The sequence below is a fragment of the Mya arenaria genome, chromosome 4 (genome assembly GCF_026914265.1).
Source record: "Mya arenaria isolate MELC-2E11 chromosome 4, ASM2691426v1".
Taxonomy (NCBI): domain Eukaryota; kingdom Metazoa; phylum Mollusca; class Bivalvia; order Myida; family Myidae; genus Mya; species Mya arenaria.
In genome coordinates, this window is record NC_069125.1 from 1,792,432 (window position 1) to 1,814,352 (window position 21,921).

Here is a 21,921-nt window from a genome sequence, read left to right on the forward strand (position 1 = left end):
GGTCGAACATAAGATCCTTTAAACTCTGATGGAATGTTTCCTGTGCTGAGCGAAATGTTGATAATGTTCGAATGAAATGGTTAAAGTTCGAGGCATGATTTTAATAGCCATGTTGGTATCGGATCCAGTTCACATGATTTATTAGAAGATACATGATTTATTAGAAGATTTATTGATTATTTTCTTAACTTCTTCTGCTGATTCTGTTTCAAAGTGAGCCAGACTATTTTCAACACTCAATTGTTCTGTTTCTGATTCGACTGCGTTAAGAACTAATTTTGATTTTATCTCATCTCTGATGGTTTCTATTTTCTTAACAAAAAAGCCACTAAACTCTTGTGGCAATTTATGAGTTTTTTTGTTTGTAGGTAAAGATGTCTCAGTTGGACCGTTCAGCAGATCTTTTGTGATTTGAAACAATTGTTTTTGATCTCGACCACAAGCTGCTACCTTATCCAAATAATGATTCGCTTTAGCCTCTACCAGCATATTATTTACTTTTGCACATTGATTTCAGTAAATTTCGTGGTCAACAGTCAGTTTAGATGATTGCCACTTTCTTTCTAACTTACGCCGCAGATGTTTTGCATCATGTAACTCCTGAGTATACCAAGCACAAGAAGGTCGTAACACTATTGTCTTTGTTTGAAGTAGGGCATATTTTTGGAGTAAAGTGGATAGTACATTTGTATATACTCCTACAAGTTGTTCGGGATCTGTGCTTTCAAAATTGTTACGTAAAATATCTGATGATTCAATGTCACTTTTAAAGGAGTCTATATCAATTGAGTTCAGTTTTCTATATGTCACTGTCTTTCGGATAGGTGGCGGTTTTTCAGCAACGATATTGAATATAACAGCATAATGATCTTTTGTCACTTTTCCCGATTTATTGTCAGACAACCCTGGATCAACAACATTGATGTTCGAAACTGATGTGTCCGTGTCTCTAGTGATGACGACGTCAAGTGTATGTCCAAGCACATGAGTTGGTTCTCGTACATGTTGCACCATTCCACATGATTGTAAAATGCTTGTGAATTTAATTGTGTCCGATTGAGTGTGGATCTCCAGATGGAAGTTCAGGTCTCCGGTTATTATAATGTTCTAATCAGTCACAGCAAATTGTGCTAGAAATTTTGTCCATTCTTCTAAAAATTCTACTATGTCAAGGTAGATGTGGTCAAGTCACATCATTGCAAACAAAAACCGATACCATTCTGAATATAACAACTGATCATTTAAGGATTGATTGTTATTTTTATAATTACATTTACCCCTTTGCATTATATTATTTTTCGTGTAAATAATGATTTTAGTTCTAATAAATTTTGCAATTATCAAGAAAATTATCAAGATTTTCTAACTTGTATTTTACATATGAATAAGGTCTTTCTTAAGAAACGCAGCTTACAGAGCTAACAAAAGGCCGGCTTTCTCTGACAAAATTAATGCAAATTTTATTGGAGAGAAAATCAGGTGCGAATGTTAATATTTTTCTGACAATATCTTTTATTAGCCTGAAAAAAACACTTTCATACATAAGAATTATGAACACAATTTCACATCAGAATTATTAACACAATGTTTAATCATTGTGTCGTATAGTGCATGGCACGGAAATAAAATAGAAGAAAATAATGACTTCAGTGCGCAATTTTGAATTGTTAAATTTCTAGTAAAAAATAATTATTTGATATGTTACCATATTTAAAATGCAGAATATAATTTAAGCATAGCACTTTCAACCAGCTGATTTAAACACATGGTTGAACTTAAGAAAAATTTATGTCCTTAACTTAAGTTATTTCTGTAATACGACCCCCTGGCAAAAGACAAAGCTGGTATGGTAACAGGTGTTATACTTACTGGTCTGATGTCGATATCGCACATTCCGACACTGGTTGTTATAGTATGACCCACACTTAGCATGGAGTTGCTCGGTACATTCTGAAAAGTAGCATTACAGTGTATGTCCTAATATATATACTGGTGCAACAATTCTGCGGAGAACATTAGGACTCATCTCCGAACTCTGCTGGGCAAACATGCGGGGTGGAAATCCCTATCAGGGAATTGTTTTAACATGGAGGCATAGGGTGCTGCAGGAATAATTAATGCAGGGTCAACTTAGATGCACACAAGCGGAGTGTAGTCTTTTACTTTTAAACACGGAAAAAAGATTCAGCCTACTGGAAAACGTCTGTCTCATGCAAGTGTATTGAAAGTGCCAGGAAAGATCCATAGTAAAATGTAACAGGTCAGTTCCAAAGATCAGACTTTAGAAATGACCAAAGAATTCTGCCAAACATTTTTCGCGATGTGGCACTTTGTAAGCCATGCCTTAGCGCCATCATAGCTGATTAACATTGAAATCCATACAAAATTAATTTGAATGGTATTCCATAGTTTCCTACCGCGAACCACCAATTTTTTTGCCACCTCATACCCTGCGTGCAGTAGGCGAACAAACAATTAAATTATTGTTTTGGTCACAAAATGTGGGTCTTACACTATAAGTGTACTGTACATGACTCAGGTCTGCTGGCGATCATCATTGTCGCCATTTGTGACAAAAAGAGGCAATAAACTTTTCAGAATGTTTTCTTAAAATGACGTAAGTGGCTCACTAATGGTATCAATTCAGTCTCTGCAGTTAATCATGCATGTCACTGAAGATATCCCCTGGTATAATTAAGGCACGTCTTGGATCATTAATTCAGAATTTTATGGCTTACACAGAGTAACAATGACATCCTTTAATGATTATGGCTCTTCGTAACAAGTGTGACAATTGTTTACATCAGAAAAAGATGTCGACCTCCCTTTGATGTTAAATAAAAAGGCAAAGGCAATAAACAAAGAGCAAAGTCTTCGCCCAATTTGCCCTAAAGGATGTCCCCTGTCTATTTTGTTACTGACTTAGCTGTTTTATGGCCATTTTCTGTTACTAACATCAGTACGGCGTGGTCACAATTGGTCCAGACTGGCAAATGTTTGGCTTTCAGAAACCTGGGCGGGTGTTTATTTCATCATAAGAGTAACATTGTTTTAATTGACAGTTATCTCAATGCTGCCCGTTATTGAAACTAAGTTCTTCAAACATTAATCTGCAACATTGCATTTTTACACTTGTTGATCCCGTTTGTTACATATGTCATTGTATGAACTGAAATAAATGAAATATCTTGCGAAATGTCTAATCTTCGTTTCCTGAAAATTACAGCAAGATCGACCCAATATTAATTGAGATATGGCCATTCATATATTTTTTGGCACACTATATCCAGATGTTTTAAAAATGGCAGTTCTTAGAATTGTAATAAAAGTAAGACACCTGACAGACATTTTTTGGGTCCACGAAAAATAATGTTTCACAGCCTTGCATTCATTCGATAACTAGAAATGTGTCCATAGGACACGGATGCCCCCACTTCGGTTTTTTGTCACAGAAAATAAGCCATAATGATTTTTGAAGTATTTTTGGCAAAAAAGGGCCGTAACTCCTAAATGACTAAAGCGATTTCCATGACTATCGAACTTGATCAAGATATTATGGTCACAAACATGTGTTTAAAGTTTGGTGAGGATTGGACAAACAGTTTTCAAGAATTAGATCGGAAACAATCTTCGGGACGTATTTTTCAAGTCTTTTTTTGCAAATAAAGGGCCGTAACTCCTAAATGACAAAAGCGATTTCCATGGCTATCGAACTTGATCAAGATATTATGGTCACAATCATGTATGTAAAGTTTGGTGAGGATTGGACACATACTTTTCAAGAATTAGATTGGAAACATATATTTTTGAAGTATTTTTGGCAAAAAAGGGCCGTAACTCCTAAATGACTAAAGCGATTTCCATGACTATCGAACTCGATCAAGATATTATGGTCACAAACATGTGTTTAAAGTTTGGTGAGGATTGGACAAACGGTTTTCAAGAATTAGATCGGAAACAATCTTCGGGACGTACGTACGTACGTACGTACGGACAAGGGCAACCCTATATGCCGCCACTTTGTGGGGGCATAAAAAGAGGGCCATGATGGCCCTAAATTGCTCAGCTGAGTAAAAGAGTTTAACTTCATGCTCTGGTGAGCTAAAAAGTGTATCATGGTTTTGGCTTAGTGCTATTCGGTCTGGAGTATAATTTATTTGGTTTGTGAGTTAAATGCCCTTTGTAAAATTTCCAAGAAAAAGCTGTTACTATTCATTCATGGAAACGTGTTTTTAAGGTTTCACATTTCCATTATCTGAAGCAATATCAATACTTTATCAATGAAAATAACTCCGACTCCTACTTAAGGAAACTAGACATACATTAATAAATTGCATTTATGACAGATATATACACAATATGTGGAACCCCATTTCAACAGTAATAACATCCACAATGGAAAATTGGTCATGTTCAACTGTACTTAACACATATCTTTAAAGCTGCACTTTTATTTTTTGTCTTGAAACAAGCCAATTTTTGAGAAAATCCAATTATAGAAGACTGCTGACAAAAAATTAGATTGCAGATTTTTGCATTTAAGTTCAAATATTTATGTTTTATGCATTTTTTCTTAAACCGTCAAATGGCATGACTTTTAATGTTATTTTGATTAAAACTAGTTATAATTAAAACTCATGTGATGAATGCTGTTTTATTTGACAATAAATATACAACAAGGTAAGAGACCATCATTATTCCTGACCTTAATAAACACTTCGACTCCATGACAGTATACCACACGGTCAACAATTGTCCATATATATGAATGGCAAAGCAATAAAAAGGTATAGAATTGAACATAACTGTACCGTACACTGACAACGATTTTATTATATCCAACAGTTCTCCTTTCACTTTCATTTTAAATGCCAGGAAGTAAACGGCACCAGTTTCCCGTACTCTAAAGACCATGTGAGAAAAATGTTTATATTTTGGTTACACATTAAAAACTTTTTATATATTTATTTTTTAATTCTACCTGATAAATGAAATATATTTTACTTTTGACAATTTTCATATTTCAACATTGTTTTTTTTTAAAGGAAACATAGTTTGACTGTGCTTAATAACACTTTTAGATGTAGCTTCAACCTAAAAGATACCTTGATCAATGAGGAGTCAAACAACATCTCTGGGATCTTGATTCTGTCTTCTGCAAAATCTCTGTTGTGGCCATTTGGAAACTCATATGGTGTACAAGGCATGGACTCAGCCCCACTGCAATGGTATAAATAACACACGCTGATTGGTAAAGTATAGACACCACATACTGACTGGTAAAGTATAGACACCACATACTGATTGGTATAGTATAGACACCACATACTGATTGGTAAAGTATAGACACCACATACTGATTGGTAAAGTATAGACACCACATACTGATTGGTCAAGTATAGACACGACATACTGATTGGTAAAGTATAGACACCACATACTGATTGGTAAAGTATAGACACCACATACTGATTGGTAAAGTATAGACACCACATACTGATTGGTAAAGTATAGACACCACATACTGATTGGTATAGTATAGACACGACATACTGATTGGTAAAGTATAGACACCACATACTGATTGGTAAAGTATAGACACAACATACTGATTGGTATAGTATAGACACGACATACTGATTGGTATAGTATAGACACCACATACTGATTTGTAAAGTATAGACACCACATACTGATTGATATAGTATAGACACCACATACTGATTGTTAAAGTATAGACACCACATACTGATTGGTAAAGTATAGACACCACATACTGATTGGTAAAGTATAGACACCACATACTGATTGGTAAAGTATAGACACCACATACTGATTGGTAAAGTATAGACACGACATACTGATTGGTAAAGTATAGACACGACATACTGATTGGTAAAGTATAGACACGACATACTGATTGGTATAGTATAGACACGACATACTGATTGGTAAAGTATAGACACGACATACTGATTGGTAAAGTATAGACACCACATACTGATTTGTAAAGTATAGACACCACATACTGATTGATATAGTATAGACACCACATACTGATTTGTAAAGTATAGACACCACATACTGATTGATATAGTATAGACACGACATACTGATTGGTAAAGTATAGACACCACATACTGATTGATATAGTATAGACACCACATACTGATTGGTAAAGTATAGACAACACATACTGATTGGTAAATTATAGACACTACATACTGATTGTTAAAGTATAGACACCACATACTGATTGGTAAAGTATAGACACCACATACTGATTGGTAAAGTATAGACACTACATACTGATTTGTAAAGTATAGACACCACATACTGATTGGTAAAGTATAGACACCACATACTGATTGGTGAAGTATAGACACCACATACTGATTGGTAAAGTATAGACACGACATACTGATTTGTAAAGTATAGACACCACATACTGATTGGTAAAGTATAGACACCACATACTGATTTGTAAAGTATAGACACCACATACTGATTGGTAAAGTATAGACACCACATACTGATTGGTAAAGTATAGACACGACATACTGATTTGTAAAGTATAGACACCACATACTGATTGGTAAAGTATAGACACCACATACTGATTTGTAAAGTATAGACACGACATACTGATTGGTAAAGTAAAGACACCACATACTGATTTGTAAAGTATAGACACCACATACTGATTGGTAAAGTATAGACACCACATACTGATTTGTAAAGTATAGACACCACATACTGATTGTTAAAGTATAGACACCACATACTGATTTGTAAAGTATAGACACTACATACTGATTGGTAAAGTATAGACACCACATACTGATTTGTAAAGTATAGACACGACATACTGATTTGTAAAGTATAGACACGACATACTGATTGGTAAAGTATAGATACTACATACTGATTGGTAAAGTATAGACACGACATACTGATTTGTAAAGTATAGACACCACATACTGATTGGTAAAGTATAGACACGACATACTGATTTGTAAAGTATAGACACCACATACTGATTTGTAAAGTATAGACACCACATACTGATTGGTAAAGTATAGACACGACATACTGATTGGTAAAGTATAGACACCACATACTGATTGGTAAAGTATAGACACTACATACTGATTTGTAAAGTATAGACACTACATACTGATTTGTAAAGTATAGACACTACATACTGATTTGTAAAGTATAGACACGACATACTGATTTGTAAAGTATAGACACTACATACTGATTGGTAAAGTATAGACACGACATACTGATTGGTAAAGTATAGACACGACATACTGATTTGTAAAGTATAGACACCACATACTGATTGGTAAAGTATAGACACGACATACTGATTGGTAAAGTATAGACACCACATACTGATTTGTAAAGTATAGACACTACATACTGATTGTTAAAGTATAGACACCACATACTGATTTGTAAAGTATAGACACTACATACTGATTGGTAAAGTATAGACACCACATACTGATTTGTAAAGTATAGACACGACATACTGATTGGTAAAGTATAGACACTACATACTGATTGGTAAAGTATAGACACCACATACTGATTGGTAAAGTATAGACACTACATACTGATTGGTAAAGTATAGACACCACATACTGATTGGTAAAGTATAGACACGACATACTGATTGGTAAAGTATAGACACCACATACTGATTGGTAAAGTATAGACACTACATACTGATTGGTAAAGTATAGACACTACATACTGATTGGTAAAGTATAGACACCACATACTGATTGGTAAAGTATAGACACTACATACTGATTGGTAATGTATAGACACCACATACTGATTGGTAAAGTATAGACACCACATACTGATTGGTAAAGTATAGACACTACATACTGATTGGTAAAGTATAGACACTACATACTGATTGGTAAAGTATAGACACCACATACTGATTGTTAAAGTATAGACACCACATACTGATTTGTAAAGTATAGACACTACATACTGATTGGTAAAGAATAGACACCACATACTGATTGGTAAAGTATAGACACCACATACTGATTGGTAAAGAATAGACACCACATACTGATTGGTAAAGTATAGACACCACATACTGATTTGCAAAGAATAGACACTACATACTGATTGGTAAAGTATAGACACCACATACTGATTGGTAAAGTATAGACACCACATACTGATTTGTAAAGCATAGACACCACATACTGATTGGTAAAGTATAGACACCACATACTGATTGGTAAAGTATAGACACCACATACTGATTGGTAAAGTATAGACACTACATACTGATTGGTAAAGTATAGACACTACATACTGATTTGTAAAGTATAGACACCACATACTGATTGGTAAAGTATAGACACCACATACTGATTGGTAAAGTATAGACACCACATACTGATTTGTAAAGTATAGACACCACATACTGATTTGTAAAGTATAGACACCACATACTGATTTGTAAAGTATAGACACCACATACTGATTTGTAAAGTATAGACACCACATACTGATTTGTAAAGTATAGACACCACATACTGATTTGTAAAGTATAGACACTACATACTGATTTGTAAAGTATAGACACTACATACTGATTTGTAAAGTATAGACACGACATACTGATTTGTAAAGTATAGACACTACATACTGATTGGTAAAGTATAGACACGACATACTGATTGGTAAAGTATAGACACGACATACTGATTTGTAAAGTATAGACACCACATACTGATTGGTAAAGTATAGACACCACATACTGATTGGTAAAGTATAGACACCACATACTGATTTGTAAAGTATAGACACTACATACTGATTGTTAAAGTATAGACACCACATACTGATTTGTAAAGTATAGACACTACATACTGATTGGTAAAGTATAGACACCACATACTGATTTGTAAAGTATAGACACGACATACTGATTGGTAAAGTATAGACACTACATACTGATTGGTAAAGTATAGACACCACATACTGATTGGTAAAGTATAGACACTACATACTGATTGGTAAAGTATAGACACCACATACTGATTGGTAAAGTATAGACACGACATACTGATTTGTAAAGTATAGACACGACATACTGATTGGTAAAGTATAGACACTACATACTGATTGGTAAAGTATAGACACTACATACTGATTGGTAAAGTATAGACACCACATACTGATTGGTAAAGTATAGACACTACATACTGATTGGTAATGTATAGACACCACATACTGATTGGTAAAGTATAGACACTACATACTGATTGGTAAAGTATAGACACTACATACTGATTGGTAATGTATAGACACCACATACTGATTGGTAAAGTATAGACACTACATACTGATTGGTAAAGTATAGACACTACATACTGATTGGTAATGTATAGACACCACATACTGATTGGTAAAGTATAGACACCACATACTGATTGGTAAAGTATAGACACTACATACTGATTGGTAAAGTATAGACACTACATACTGATTGGTAAAGTATAGACACCACATACTGATTGTTAAAGTATAGACACCACATACTGATTTGTAAAGTATAGACACTACATACTGATTGGTAAAGAATAGACACCACATACTGATTGGTAAAGTATAGACACCACATACTGATTTGCAAAGAATAGACACTACATACTGATTGGTAAAGTATAGACACCACATACTGATTGGTAAAGTATAGACACCACATACTGATTTGTAAAGCATAGACACTTCATACTGATTGGTAAAGTATAGACACCACATACTGATTGGTCAAGTATAGACACCACACACTGATTGGTAAAGTATAGACACCACATACTGATTGGTAAAGTATAGACACCACATACTGATTGGTAAAGTATAGACACCACATACTGATTTGTAAAGTATAGACACCACATACTGATTGGTAAAGTATAGACACTACATACTGATTGGTAAAGTATAGACACCACATACTGATTGGTAAAGTATAGACACTACATACTGATTGGTAAAGTATAGACACTACATACTGATTGGTAAAGTATAGACACCACATACTGATTTGTAAAGTATAGACACCACATACTGATTGGTAAAGTATAGACACCACATACTGATTGGTAAAGTATAGACACCACATACTGATTGGTAAAGTATAGACACCACATACTGATTTGTAAAGTATAGACACCACATACTGATTTGTAAAGTATAGACACCACATACTGATTTGTAAAGTATAGACACCACATACTGATTTGTAAAGTATAGACACCACATACTGATTTGTAAAGTATAGACACTACATACTGATTTGTAAAGTATAGACACCACATACTGATTTGTAAAGTATAGACACCACATACTGATTGGTAAAGTATAGACACCACATACTGATTTGTAAAGTATAGACACCACATACTGATTTGTAAAGTATAGACACCACATACTGATTGGTAAAGTATAGACACCACATACTGATTTGTAAAGTATAGACACTACATACTGATTGGTAAAGTATAGACACCACATACTGATTGGTAAAGTATAGACACTACATACTGATTGGTAAAGTATAGACACTACATACTGATTGGTAAAGTATAGACACCACATACTGATTTGTAAAGTATAGACACCACATACTGATTGGTAAAGTATAGACACCACATACTGATTTGTAAAGTATAGACACCACATACTGATTGGTAAAGTATAGACACCACATACTGATTTGTAAAGTATAGACACCACATACTGATTTGTAAAGTATAGACACCACATACTGATTTGTAAAGTATAGACACCACATACTGATTTGTAAAGTATAGACACCACATACTGATTTGTAAAGTATAGACACTACATACTGATTGGTAAAGTATAGACACCACATACTGATTTGTAAAGTATAGACACCACATACTGATTTGTAAAGTATAGACACCACATACTGATTTGTAAAGTATAGACACCACATACTGATTGGTAAAGTATAGACACCACATACTGATTTGTAAAGTATAGACACCACATACTGATTTGTAAAGTATAGACACCACATACTGATTGGTAAAGTATAGACACCACATACTGATTTGTAAAGTATAGACACTACATACTGATTGGTAAAGTATAGACACCACATACTGATTGGTAAAGTATAGACACCACATACTGATTTGTAAAGTATAGACACCACATACTGATTGGTAAAGTATAGACACCACATACTGATTTGTAAAGTATAGACACTACATACTGATCGTTAAAGTATAGACACCACATACTGATTGGTATAGTATAGACACGACATACTGATTTGTAAAGTATAGACACCACATACTGATTGGTAAAGTATAGACACTACATACTGATTGGTAAAGTATAGACACCACATACTGATTGGTAAAGTATAGACACCACATACTGATTTGTAAAGTATAGACACCACATACTGATTGGTAAAGTATAGACACGACATACTGATTTGTAAAGTATAGACACCACATACTGATTGGTAAAGTATAGACACGACATACTGATTGGTATAGTATAGACACGACATACTGATTGGTAAAGTATAGACACGACATACTGATTGGTAAAGTATAGACACGACATACTGATTGGTATAGTATAGACACCACATACTGATTTGTAAAGTATAGACACGACATACTGATTGGTCAAGTATAGACACGACATACTGATTGGTAAAGTATAGACACCACATACTGATTGGTAAAGTATAGACACCACATACTGATTGGTAAAGTATAGACACCACATACTGATTGGTAAAGTATAGACATGACATACTGATTTGTAAAGTATAGACATGACATACTGATTGGTAAAGTATAGACACTACATACTGATTGGTATAGTATAGACATGACATACTGATTGGTAAAGTATAGACACCACATACTGATTGGTAAAGTATAGACACCACATACTGATTGGTAAAGTATAGACACTACATACTGATTGGTAAAGTATAGACATGACATGCTGATTGGTAAAGTATAGACACTACATACTGATTGGTAAAGTATAGACACCACATACTGATTGGTAAAGTATAGACATGACATACTGATTTGTAAAGTATAGACACGACATACTGATTTGTAAAGTATAGACACCACATACTGATTGGTATAGTATAGACACGACATACTGATTGGTATAGTATAGACACGACATACTGATTGGTAAAGTATAGACACTACATACTGATTGGTAAAGTATAGACACTACATACTGATTGGTAAAGTATAGACACCACATACTGATTGGTAAAGTATAGACATGACATACTGATTTGTAAAGTATAGACACCACATACTGATTGGTAAAGTATAGACACCACATACTGATTGGTAAAGTATAGACACCACATACTGATTTGTAAAGTATAGACACTACATACTGATTGGTAAAGTATAGACACCACATACTGATTTGTAAAGTATAGACACCACATACTGATTTGTAAAGTATAGACACGACATACTGATTGGTAAAGTATAGACACCACATACTGATTTGTAAAGTATAGACACGACATACTGATTGGTAAAGTATAGACACCACATACTGATTTGTAAAGTATAGACACCACATACTGATTTGTAAAGTATAGACACGACATACTGATTGGTAAAGTATAGACACTACATACTGATTTGTAAAGTATAGACACGACATACTGATTGGTAAAGTATAGACACCACATACTGATTTGTAAAGTATAGACACGACATACTGATTGGTAAAGTATAGACACCACATACTGATTTGTAAAGTATAGACAACACATACTGATTGGTAAAGTATAGACACTACATACTGATTGGTAAAGTATAGACACTACATACTGATTGGTAAAGTATAGACACCACATACTGATTGGTAAAGTATAGACACCACATACTGATTGGTAAAGTATAGACACCACATACTGATTTGTAAAGTATAGACACCACATACTGATTGGTAAAGTATAGACACCACATACTGATTGGTAAAGTATAGACACCACATACTGATTGGTAAAGTATAGACACCACATACTGATTGGTAAAGTATAGACACCACATACTGATTGGTCAAGTATAGACACCACATACTGATTGGTAAAGTATAGACACGACATACTGATTTGTAAAGTATAGACACTACATACTGATTGGTAAAGTATAGACACCACATACTGATTTGTAAAGTATAGACACCACATACTGATTTTTAAAGAATATACAACACATACTGATTGGTATAGACAACAGAAACTGATTGGTAAAGTATAGAAAACACAAACTGATTGGTAAAGTATAGACACCACGTACTGATGGGTAAAGAATAGTAACCACATAATGATTTGTAAAGTATAGACACCATATACTGATGGGCAAAGTATAGACACCACATACTGATTTTTAAAGAATATACAACACATACTGATTGTATTTTTCAATTTTGCGGACAATAGTGGAACAAGAGGTCACCGTTTGAAGCTTGCAATGCCTAAAGCTCACAAGTCTATTCGATTAAATTCTTTTGGACATCGTACTATATCCATTTGGAACGGCCTTCCACATAATATTGTTACATGCAGCACCGTGAACAGTTTTAAATCACAACTGGATAAGTTATGGGCACACAAACGTTTTGATCTAAGTGATGTGTATTAATTTCATCAGCAAACAATCAGACCGGAGTGAATTTCAATATTTTCATTGATAAACAAAATCAGATCGGAGTGGAGATTTGCATAGAAGTAATCTAAAGGGATCAACTAGCCTAAAGGGCTAAACATTTTCCTAGAAGACACAAGGTAGGTATAGACAACAGAAACTGATTGGTAAAGTATAGACACCACGTACTGATTGGACAACAATAGACACCACATACTGATTAGTAAAGTATAGACACCACATACTGATTGGTAAAGTATAGACACCACATACTGATTGGTAAAGTATAGACACCACATACTGATTGGTAAAGTATAGACACGACATACTGATTGGTAAAGTATAGACACCACATACTGATTGGTAAAGTATAGACACCACATACTGATTGGTAAAGTATAGACACCACATACTGATTTGTAAAGTATAGACACCACATACTGATTGGTATAGTATAGACACTACATACTGATTGGTAAAGTATAGACACCACATACTGATTGGTATAGTATAGACACCACATACTGATTGGTAAAGTATAGACACCACACACTGATTGGTAAAGTATAGACACCACATACTGATTGGTAAAGTATAGACACCACATACTGATTTGTAAAGTATAGACACGACATACTGATTGGTATAGTATAGACACCATATACTGATTGGTAAAGTATAGACACCACATACTGATTGGTAAAGTATAGACACCACATACTGATTTGTAAAGTATAGACACCACATACTGATTGGTATAGTATAGACACTACATACTGATTGGTAAAGTATAGACACCACATACTGATTGGTATAGTATAGACACCACATACTGATTGGTAAAGTATAGACACCACACACTGATTGGTAAAGTATAGACACCACACACTGATTGGTAAAGTATAGACACCACATACTGATTTGTAAAGTATAGACACGACATACTGATTGGTATAGTATAGACACCACATACTGATTGGTAAAGTATAGACACCACATACTGATTGGTAAAGTATAGACACTACATACTGATTGGTAAAGTATAGACACCACATACTGATTGGTAAAGTATAGACACCACATACTGATTGGTAAAGTATAGACACTACATACTGATTGGTAAAGTATAGACACCACATACTGATTGGTAAAGTATAGACACCACATACTGATTTGTAAAGTATAGACACCACATACTGATTGGTAAAGTATAGACACTACATACTGATTGGTATAGTATAGACACCACACACTGATTGGTAAAGTATAGACACCACATACTGATTGGTAAAGAATAGACACTACATACTGATTGGTAAAGTATAGACACCACATACTGATTGGTAAAGTATAGACACCACATACTGATTGGTAAAGTATAGACACCACATACTGATTGGTAAAGTATAGACACTACATACTGATTGGTAAAGTATAGACACTACATACTGATTTGTAAAGTATAGACACCACATACTGATTGGTAAAGTATAGACACGACATACTGATTGGTAAAGTATAGACACCACATACTGATTTGTAAAGTATAGACACCACATACTGATTGGTAAAGTATAGACACGACATACTGATTTGTAAAGTATAGACACCACATACTGATTTGTAAAGTATAGACACGACATACTGATTGGTAAAGTATAGACACTACATACTGATTGGTAAAGTATAGACACCACATACTGATTGGTAAAGTATAGACACCACATACTGATTTGTAAAGTATAGACACTACATACTGATTGGTAAAGTATAGACACTACATACTGATTTGTAAAGTATAGACACTACATACTGATTGGTAAAGTATAGACACTACATACTGATTGGTAAAGTATAGACACCACATACTGATTGGTAAAGTATAGACACCACATACTGATTTGTAAAGTATAGACACTACATACTGATTTGTAAAGTATAGACACTACATACTGATTGGTAAAGTATAGACACCACATACTGATTGGTAAAGTATAGACACCACATACTGATTGGTAAAGTATAGACACTACATACTGATTGGTAAAGTATAGACACCACATACTAATTTGAAAAGTATAGACACCACATACTGATTGGTAAAGTATAGACACTACATACTGATTGGTAAAGTATAGACACCACATACTGATTGGTAAAGTATAGACACTACATACTGATTTGTAAAGTATAGACACGACATACTGATTGGTCAAGTATAGACACCACATACTGATTGGTAAAGTATAGACACTACATACTGATTGGTAAAGTATAGACACCACATACTAATTTGAAAAGTATAGACAACACATATTTATAAGACATGAGAGGAATTTATTTCTTAACTTTATTTATTTTGCAGTGTATGTGATTAGTCGGCGCCAAGAAGGGTGCCGACTATATTTGATATTACTTCAGAAATATTCCAACTTGGGGACTAGTTCATCAATAATTATTGCAGAACAATGATTTCAATAGTTTTCACGTTGCATGATTATATATGAAGTTTAGTTTGTTTTATAAAACTTTACACTTTAATTGATAATGAAACCTTAAATTATAATAGCCCTGCTTATCATTATGAAAATTTTGATTTTAAATACCAACTCAATCATAACAACTCGGCCATCTCCGAGATAGATACAGGCCAAGGTGTTCCGATTGATATCAAATAGATGAAGGTTACACGGAACTATTAAAATATCCTTTATGTTTGTAAACCTCCTACGCAGAAATCTCCCTTGGTGACAGCAAAAAATGCTGAGTTTTGAAAAATTAACCTTGATCTTAATTGTTTATTTTGAAAATGTCATTCGAAAGAATGAACTCCAGATAATTCCCCTTTGATGTATATTATTTTTATCCCCGTTCTATATACGCATATGAGTGAAATGTGTTACAAAAACTTATACAAAATATAAAGCAAGGAATTCACATAACATGCCGTTACAAATAAAAGGTGAATTTCATGCTATTGAAATCTATGTATTAAACCATTGACTCTATTTCATCCGAAGAAACGAATGTATATTTTTTGTTATAATTTAGTTTAAACCGGAGGATTAGCTTGTGGAAAAAACCCCCCAGAATATCTATAATTCCAGGCTTAAACTATTGTAACAATATTATTAACCATAATGTCCTTCGAGCATATGTACACCCAACATAAAACAAAATATTATCATTGAAATAATAACCATTTTTGGTTACCTGCATGCACGTTTTTCTTCTCATTTCATTTCGCTGACTTGATGCTATGCATCAACTTTTTTCTTGTGACATTGTTAAATAACAATATCGTGATGATTGTTAAATGTTTAAAGTAATGTTGCATGAGCATGTGCTCATCTGTTGTGGGGAAACTCGAGAATCTGGAGAAAACAAACTTAATGTCACTTGCCTTGACCTGTTTATATAAGATTTATTAAAAGTTCAAACCTGACACTTTCAGTTGCGTCTTTTATCAGAATTATTAAAGGTACAAACCTGAGACTTTCACTTGCGTCTTTTATCAGAATTATTAAAGGTACAAACCTGACACTTTCAGTTACGTCTTTTATCAGAATTATTAAAGGTACAAACCTGACACTTTCAGTTGCGCTGTTTATTGGAATTATCAAAGGTACAAACCTGACACTTTCAGTTGCGCTGTTTATTGGAATTATCAAAGGTACAAACCTGACACTTTCAGTTACGTCTTTTATCGGAATTATTAAAGGTACAAACCTGACACTTTCAGTTACGTCTTTTATCGGAATTATCAAAGGTACAAACCTGACACTTTCAGTTGCGTCTTTTATCAGAATTATCAAAGGTACAAACCTGACACTTTCAGTTATGTCTTATATCAGAATTATCAAAGGTACAAATCTGACACTTTCAGTTACGTCTTTTATCAGAATTATCAAAGGTACAAACCTGACACTTTCAGTTACGTCTTTTATCAGAATTATTAAAGGTACAAACCTGACACTTTCAGTTAGGCCTTTTATCAGAATTATCAAAGGTACAAACCTGACACTTTCAGTTACGCTGTTTATTGGAATTATCAAAGGTACAAACCTGACACTTTCAGTTACGTCTTTTATCGGAATTATCAAAGGTACAAACCTGACACTTTCAGTTACGTCTTTTATCGGAATTATTAAAGGTACAAACCTGACACTTTCAGTTACGTCTTTTATCAGAATTATTAAAGGTACAAACCTGACACTTTCAGTTACGTCTTTTATCGGAATTATTAAAGGTACAAACCTGACACTTTCAGTTACGCTGTTTATTGGAATTATCAAAGGTACAAACCTGACACTTTCAGTTACGTCTTTTATCGGAATTATCAAAGGTACAAACCTGACACTTTCAGTTACGTCTTTTATCAGAATTATTAAAGGTACAAACCTGACACTTTCAGTTACGTCTTTTATCGGAATTATTAAAGGTACAAACCTGACACTTTCAGTTACGTCTTTTATCAGAATTATTAAAGGTACAAACCTGACACTTTCAGTTACGTCTTTTATCAGAATTATTAAAGGTACAAACCTGACACTTTCAGTTACGTCTTTTATCGGAATTATCAAAGGTACAAACCTGACACTTTCAGTTACGTCTTTTATCAGAATTATTAAAGGTACAAACCTGACACTTTCAGTTACGTCTTTTATCGGAATTATCAAAGGTACAAACCTGACACTTTCAGTTACGTCTTTTATCAGAATTATTAAAGGTACAAACCTGACACTTTCAGTTACGTCTTTTATCAGAATTATTAAAGGTACAAACCTGACACTTTCAGTTACGTCTTTTATCAGAATTATTAAAGGTACAAACCTGACACTTTCAGTTACGTCTTTTATCAGAATTATCAAAGGTACAAACCTGACACTTTCAGTTACGTCTTTTATCAGAATTATTAAAGGTACAAACCTGACACTTTCAGTTACGTCTTTTATCGGAATTATTAAAGGTACAAACCTGACACTTTCAGTTACGTCTTTTATCGGAATTATCAAAGGTACAAACCTGACACTTTCAGTTACGTCTTTTATCGGAATTATCAAAGGTACAAACCTGACACTTTCAGTTACGTCTTTTATCGGAATTATTAAAGGTACAAACCTGACACTTTCAGTTACGTCTTTTATCAGAATTATCAAAGGTACAAACCTGACACTTTCAGTTACGTCTTTTATCGGAATTATCAAAGGTACAAACCTGACACTTTCAGTTACGTCTTTTATCGGAATTATCAAAGGTACAAACCTGACACTTTCAGTTACGTCTTTTATCGGAATTATCAAAGGTACAAACCTGACACTTTCAGTTACGTCTTTTATTGGAATTATCAAAGGTACAAACCTGACACTTTCAGTTACGTCTTTTATCGGAATTATTAAAGGTACAAACCTGACACTTTCAGTTACGTCTTTTATCGGAATTATCAAAGGTACAAACCTGACACTTTCAGTTACGTCTTTTATCGGAATTATTAAAGGTACAAACCTGACACTTTCAGTTACGTCTTTTATCGGAATTATTAAAGGTACAAACCTGACACTTTCAGTTACGTCTTTTATCGGAATTATCAAAGGTACAAACCTGACACTTTCAGTTACGTCTTTTATCGGAATTATTAAAGGTACAAACCTGACACTTTCAGTTACGTCTTTTATCGGAATTATTAAAGGTACAAACCTGACACTTTCAGTTACGTCTTTTATCGGAATTATCAAAGGTACAAACCTGACACTTTCAGTTACGTCTTTTATCGGAATTATCAAAGGTACAAACCTGACACTTTCAGTTACGTCTTTTATTGGAATTATTAAAGGTACAAACCTGACACTTTCAGTTACGTCTTTTATTGGAATTATTAAAGGTACAAACCTGACACTTTCAGTTACGTCTTTTATCGGAATTATTAAAGGTACAAACCTGACACTTTCAGTTGCGCTGGTTATCGGAATTATTAAAGGTACAAACCTGACACTTTCAGTTGTGCTGTTTATCGGAATTATTGAAGGTACAAACCTGACACTTTCAGCTGCGTCTTTTATCACAATTATTTAATTTTAATTGCTTATCAGAGTTTTAAAGGTACAAACCTGACACTAAGTTGTGTAGTTTTATAATCAAACCATACAATTATACTTACAATGAAACATAACTTTTAAAGTAATTAAAATCATAAATCTTAAGTCTGACAAAAGTTTAAGATCATAAATAATATTACCTTTCTTCATATGGTACATCAGAAACCTGGAGAACAGAGGCTGAAAAGTCCTGTAGGACGTCCTGAAAAAGAAAAACAGCCATTTTTAGCGTTATTTAAAGGCAAGAGCTTTAAAAATTTACTATAAATTATATATCTATAACAACAAAATATACTAATGACAAGGCACCAAAGATTTTATTCTGTCATGGCTGTAAAGTTAATAGTATACTTAAAATTTCATTGTGTAATTAGTAGGGATGGCAACGAGTAGTAAAATTGGTACTCGAGTACTCGGACAATCTTCCGATCGAGTACTCGGGTACTTGATTACTCGGATAACTTGAATTGGTTTTCGGGAAAGACAAGTTTGTGTATACATGTATCGCTCATGTACTTTGTGCCTTGGTCATAATATTGACCATTTTATCTTTAAATAAGACTGTCACTATGTACCTTAACAGAGAAATCAATAAAAAGAAAACAAATATTGTTTCATGGTAATAATTTGTTGTTTTCATTTCATTTTATAAGTATATATGTGCTACCATATGAATGGAAAGTAAAACTCGAATAACTAAAATATTCGAGCGTCGAGATGATCGAGACTACACTCAATAATGAACAACATTCAGAATTACATTAAACAAAATTATTTATAAATTAGTTGTTTACCCTACGAAATACTATTTAAAATGACAGTTTTTCAAACTGAAATATTGTTGTTTTCCTCATTAATATTCATTTTTCCATGATTAAGATATCCACTAATCAAATGTGATAATCATTGCAAAAAAATATGCCCCTTCAGGAATCATTGCACGTAACGCTCGTCAACGTCCATTGTTTAGTGAAAACACATTAATTGGTAATCAAAACAGTTCTGTAGGAGATGTACCGCTATCAAAACTTCGCCAATTGACATCAGTGCTATTTGCAAATTAGGGCCCTTTGTTGACAGTTTGCAACTATCACAACACCTGTCAAATAATTTATTAAGGTCAAGTGTGTACACAGTGGGGATTAGAGGGGCCGTAAATTTGTCGACTTGGAAACACGAAAGATCTGCCTGCACACAGACATGGTTGAATGGAATAAAAAAAACATAACATCAGCATATGAATTAACAAGACGTCACATGTTGAGCCCATTGAAGGAGACTTTGACACCTACATAATGCTCTTCCTTGGAATCGCAACACAGAATAACATGGATGTGAACAACAAACAGATATGATTATGTTTATTATGACATAGCCTTTGGTTATGATATACTGGGAGTTAAATATAAAAATAGAGGTGCACCTCTTAATTTAACATGTACTCAATGTATCAATGTATCAACAGTACTCATTACAACTTTTGACCTCTAAGTGTGACCTTGACCTTTGAGGTACAGACCTGGGTCTTGTGTGCCACATGCTGGTGAACCTTCATGGCAAGTTTTTTGAAAATCCTGCATGGTCAAGATACAGCTTGGACAAGGTTCAATTGGTACAGAAGCACTTATGCACAAAAGCACATACAGGGAACCGCCATTGTGACAGCTATGTCAAGCTCACCACAAGCAAGCTTGACAAAAACTGACCAACATTCCTATGAAGCTAAATGCATATAGGTGCAAACCTTTCGGAGATAAGCTATTCAGACCATTTTTTTTCTCCATCAAGGGCCATAACCATTGTAAGGCAGAGTGAAACAGTAATCAAATCGCATGTGGAAAATGTGATGCTGACCGCGACTCCTCTGAAGCCCCTGGATATATCTTTCTCAGGGATTAATCATCTACATGATGGAAAAGGATAATAAACATACACGTACATAACAGCTGTCTCAATATCTCACCTTGACCATGTAGTTATGGAAGGAAGGCGTGACTTCCGGAATATCCTTCTTCTTCCATCTCGCAGCCTGATTCTCGTTCACTGCCTCCTAAAGAGTATAATATAGCATGAAGGCGTCTAGCTAATAA

At 34.0% G+C, this 21,921-nt stretch overlaps 1 protein-coding gene across 1 annotated transcript in view; it reads right to left on the reverse strand.

Moving 5' to 3' along the window:
- LOC128229757 (actin-like protein 6A) overlaps window positions 1–21,921 on the reverse strand; it is a 38,399-nt gene that overhangs the window by 2,516 nt on the left and 13,962 nt on the right. The window contains exons 7-10 of the mRNA XM_052941570.1: window positions 21,795–21,881; window positions 19,972–20,033; window positions 5,106–5,220; window positions 1,870–1,950 (exon numbers count right to left, since the gene is read on the reverse strand). Of these exons, the coding sequence (XP_052797530.1) occupies window positions 1,870–1,950; window positions 5,106–5,220; window positions 19,972–20,033; window positions 21,795–21,881 (345 nt within the window). The remainder of the gene's footprint in view (window positions 1–1,869; window positions 1,951–5,105; window positions 5,221–19,971; window positions 20,034–21,794; window positions 21,882–21,921) is intronic.